The sequence below is a fragment of the Sinocyclocheilus anshuiensis genome, unplaced genomic scaffold, assembly GCF_001515605.1.
Source record: "Sinocyclocheilus anshuiensis isolate Anshui unplaced genomic scaffold, SAMN03320099.WGS_v1.1 scaffold280, whole genome shotgun sequence".
Classification (NCBI taxonomy): Eukaryota; Metazoa; Chordata; class Actinopteri; order Cypriniformes; family Cyprinidae; genus Sinocyclocheilus; species Sinocyclocheilus anshuiensis.
In genome coordinates this window covers 266,002-270,764 of record NW_015558575.1, presented here as the reverse complement: position 1 = coordinate 270,764, position 4,763 = coordinate 266,002, and the positions used below count along the sequence as shown (strand labels likewise).

At 39.1% G+C, this 4,763-nt stretch overlaps 1 protein-coding gene across 2 annotated transcripts in view; it reads left to right on the top strand.

Moving 5' to 3' along the window:
* The window catches only part of lgals8a (galectin 8a), a 10,450-nt gene extending 6,005 nt beyond the window's left edge, over positions 1-4,445 (top strand). For both annotated transcript variants that reach the window (XM_016475323.1, XM_016475322.1), the window contains 3 exons: positions 1,408-1,496; positions 1,638-1,803; positions 4,277-4,445. In XM_016475323.1, coding sequence (XP_016330809.1) covers positions 1,408-1,496; positions 1,638-1,803; positions 4,277-4,426 — 405 coding nt within the window. In that variant the 3' untranslated portion in view covers positions 4,427-4,445. The remainder of the gene's footprint in view (positions 1-1,407; positions 1,497-1,637; positions 1,804-4,276) is intronic.
* The last annotated feature ends 318 nt before the right edge of the window (positions 4,446-4,763 follow it).

Below are 4,763 nucleotides of genomic sequence, written 5' to 3'. Positions count from 1 at the left end.
GATGACCTTTCAGAAGTATTTAATTATAAAACCCTTTTTAATCTATAATAACATTGAGCTTATTTCATATTTTCTCTAAACCTTCTTGCATATCAAGACAGGAACTTTGCAATCCTGGCCAAATTAAAGAGACACTGTGTGTGAATTTGCACGTTACAATGTAACTCCTTAAAGTGATTTGAGTTGTTTCACAACGACCAGCTAATAATGCCTTGGGAACCACCTATAACACCCTAACAGCTGGCTTAGCAACACCTTGGCAATCATACAGTATTGCAGTGCATTCAGACCAAATTAAACCCTGCTGCTCGTGACGATACATTGATGTGTAAAGACACGAAACGATCGGTCTGTGCAAGAAACTGAACAGTATTTATATCGTCTTTTACCTCAGATTTTCACTGCAATGTCTGAACTGTCCTGAGCGCGTTCGTGTCTTCTTCTTCTTCTTGCTTTACAATGCACTTATAAGTCTGCGATCCGCCGTAAAGCAAGAAGAAGAAGACGACGCGTCAGGCGCCGGCTGTTGAAAGCGCTCAGGACAGTTCGGACATTGCGGTGAAAATCAGAGGTAAAAAACGATATAAATACTGTTCAGTTTCTTGCACAGACCGATCGTTTCGTGTCTTTACACATCAATGTACCGTCACGAGCCGCAGGGTTTAATTTGGTTTTGTTTGTGTATGTTTTTTTTTTACTCTCAAAGCCGTGATTCCTATTCACTTCCATTATATGACTGACATACTGCAACGGTTTGAGTTAAAAATCTTCGTTTGTGTTCTACTGAAGAAACAAAGTCACCTACATCTTGGATGTCCTGGGGGTAAGCAGATAAACATCACATTTTCATTTTTGGGTGAACTATCCCTTTAACGCTGGAATATACCACCCAACTTTTGCACAGATTTTCCCCGATTTGCAATCTGGACGAGTCGAGCTGGTATTTCAGAGAAAATCACATATAGATGATTGGCACAGACCTTTTTAGCTTCAGCCTATGATTCCATCCAGTTGGAGGATTTCAAACATGTTTGATATTTTGAGTCAATTTCAGAACACATATTGCTTTCATTTTTTTCATGCGTCCCTCAGATGCACATTTCTGGGTTTTTCTTTTCGTTTTTTTTTTCAGGAACGAATTGAAAAGTGTGTTAGTGTGTGATCCTCAGTCATTTAGTGTGTTATGCCCAGGTTTTCTCTGTAACCATTTACAAAGTCGGCAAGTGTCTTGATTCCTAGTGGTTTAAAATCTGTTCCGATGTTAAAAGATGTGTTGTGTATTCCAGCCTTGAGTGACTGCATAGCAATAGCGTGGGAGTAATAGCTGGGAATTATTGTGGTGGTTGTGCTGTCTTTGTCGTGCTGAATTTGAAACCATTGTCAGATGTGTTTCTTTTTTCGCTCCAGAGTCTTCCATTTAAGAGCAAACTTGCGAAAGGACTGAGTCCAGGAGATTCCATTATGGTGAAGGGGCAGATCTCTGGTTCCCCAGAGAGGTATGAGAAGAAAACAACCATCAGGAATGCCACTGGAATATTCTAGATATATAATATATAATACATGCTTTTTGTAATTTTTAACCCATTTCTCATTAAATTATGTATTGATGTCTTCGATTTCTTCCGTTATCCCCACAGATTCTCTGTAAACCTGCACATCAGTAACTCCGAGGACATTGCTTTACACTTAAACCCTCGTTTCAAAACTGGTTCCTTCATTCGAAACTCTTTCCTGTCTGGTTGTTGGGGGGTTGAGGAGACTTCCCTCCCCAGCTTTCCCTTCTCACCCAGTCAATACTTTGAGGTATCAGTCCTTGTTTGTCACTAAATGAGAGCATTTGCTGAAATTTCAAGTCAACATGAAATCTAAATGAACTGTATTTACTTTCTTAATGGCCATTCCCGGGTCATTAAATTCATATTATTCCAAAGAGAGAAAAAATGCTTGTCTTTGTAACCTTTCATCATAATGTAACAACTTTCTTCACGTCTGAAATGACTTTTCTTGTTAGCTACACAATAAATGGATAGTTCACCAAAAAATGAAAATGTACCCTCAAGTTGTTCCATGCCTTAAGAATTTCTTCTGTTGAACACAGAAGGAGCAGAATGCAGGTAACCAAGCAGTTTCTGGTCCCCATTGATTTCCATAGTATTTTTATTTGTTCCATACTATGGAAGTCAGTTGTGACCAGCAACTGTTCGGTTACCCACATTCTTTAAAATATCTTCCTTTTGTGTTCAAAAGAAGAAAGAAACTTATACAGGTTGGGAACAACTTGAGGGTGAGTAAATGATGACAACATTTTCATTTTTAGGTGAACTGTCTCTTTAATAGATTTTTAGGCTTTGTTTAAAGGCAGTGTAGGTGATTTGGTTCAAAAAAAAATTTTGTTATTCTGGTTGAAAGGGTTAGGGTTAGGGTTAGCGTTACGTATTTATATAATATAAATGCATATGTTTACATGTATTTATATCGTCTGTGGGAAGGCACAGGACCATAAAATGTTCGTCCAATCATATTCCTCGGCCCGAGAGCTACGATAGGCTGTCCTACCTGCCTGTCAATGTATGTATTTGCATACCTCCGTGCACCCTGTTCACGCAGACATGAAACGTCATCAGTGCGTTCCATTACACTATTGTAGACCGAGTGAGAATGAAAGGCGTTATTGTTGTAATATAATGTGCTTTGAACTGTAGTGTTTTCTCACCGGTGAATGAGACACGAGGTAATCTGACAGTGTTGCATTCAACCCTCCACCATCATGTCGCTGGTTAACCTGTGTGCGCTCATGTGTTCTGGAGGAGGCGTGGCTTTGGAGAGTGATTTGCAGGGAGGGTGGGATCTTATGCTTTCAGAGCTAGCTTGCTATTGCTAGCCTCTCCGAAATCGCCTACCCTACCTTTTAAAGGGGTCCTATTATGCTTTTTCACTTTTTCAACTTTAGTAAGTCTGTAATGTTGCTGTTTGAGCATTAAAAAGATCTGCAAAGTTACAAAGCTCAAAGTCCACTTCAAAAGGAGATTTTATTTAACAGAAATCACTTTTCAAAAACTACAACAAACGACTCGTTTGGACTACAACGGCTATTTTCCGGGATTTGTGATATCACAAATATCGACGAATGGGACGAGACCTGGTTGAGCTGCACTAGAGAAGGCAATGAGTGTTATCACTATGTCGGAGACACGCTAGCTTTCCCAAGACAGGTGAACTTAGAGCGGTTACAATCATCTGGCATATTTTCTGGGATTTGTGATATCACAAATATCGACGAATGGGATGAGCCCTGGTTGAGCTGCACTAGAGAAGGCAACGAGTGTTATCACGATGTCGGAGACACGCTAGCTTTCCCAAGACAGGTGAACTTAGAGCGGTTACAATCATCTGGGTTTAAATCGCGCTCAAATTGATTTGATTTTGACGCAATATTTGCTAATAATTATACACTGAAGCTCGCAGGCGGCTATGGTAAGGGGCGTGACATTTCCCGACCAGGCGCCGAGTGGAGCCAATCACAACACACACTGGCCCAGCTGACCAATCACAGCACATTTCGTATTTCAGAAGGCGGGCCTTCATTTAAACCAGGAACTATTCGAGCCGTTCATGCCAGACTGGGGAGAGAGGTGTTGTAATAATGTAAAATATGTGAAAAATAATGTGTTTTTCGAACAACCTAGTATGAGAGCCTGTTCTAGTACACCCCCAAAACAAAATCAAGACTTTGTAAAAGAGCATAATAGGACCCCTTTAAGACTAATATTATCAGTAATGTAAAATGCTGCAGTAATTTAATGTTAATTAGTTACATTAACGGCATGTTACAGCAATGTTCTATTTATTTCCCGTCGTGCTGTAAAAATGTCCAAATGCTATTTTATGGGTGTTACCATTTTAAGGAGTTACATTTTTACTGATTCTAATTAGTTAATAATTAAAACTAATTTTGATTAATAAGTAAATTATTTTAATTCGAAGGACATACCAGTTCAGTACAGTATGTGTAAAGTAATACCTGTATGGAGGCCAAAATCACCACTGGGCATTTTGCCTAATTTGGACATTTTTCAAGTTAAATGGCTTTCAAATGCCAATTCATGTTGACTTGAATGATGACTTGGTTTTGGTGTGTATCTCTGAAAATGCAGGATGGAGGCCATGATTAGGTTAGATATTTTATCAGTTCCTGCGTGTGCATCTTATTCATTTTTGCTGTGTTTTTGAGTGGTATCTGCTCTGTGACCTCTGACTTTACGCTTTTCCATGGCAGATGATCATCCTGTGTGAAGCTCAGGAGTTTAAAGTGGCAGTAAACGGGCTCCACCAGCTGAGTTACAAGCATCGTGTGCAGGATCTAAGTTGTGTGGATGTGATAGCGATTGTGGGAGATCTAGAGCTTAAGGATGTCAAGATTTGGTGAGCAGCTCCAGCCTGAAGACCATTCCTGTGTTTTCTCCAACCAAGTATATTTAATCAACCCAAGACTCCTGCGACTGAAGCAAATCTAAACTATTTTAACTAACTTATTCAAGTTAGAATTTGAATATAATTTGAATCTGGCTGAACATTATACTCCTCAACCACGTTGTCGAACAATTAGCACATTTGAACTTTTATTCTTTGTTGTTTTGTTTGCTTGTTTAAGTGTTGAATTTCAGCTCTAACTATACAGGTGCATCTCAATAAATTAGAATGTCATGGAAAAGTTCAATTATTTCAGTAATTCAACTCAAATTGTGAAACTCGTGTATTAAATA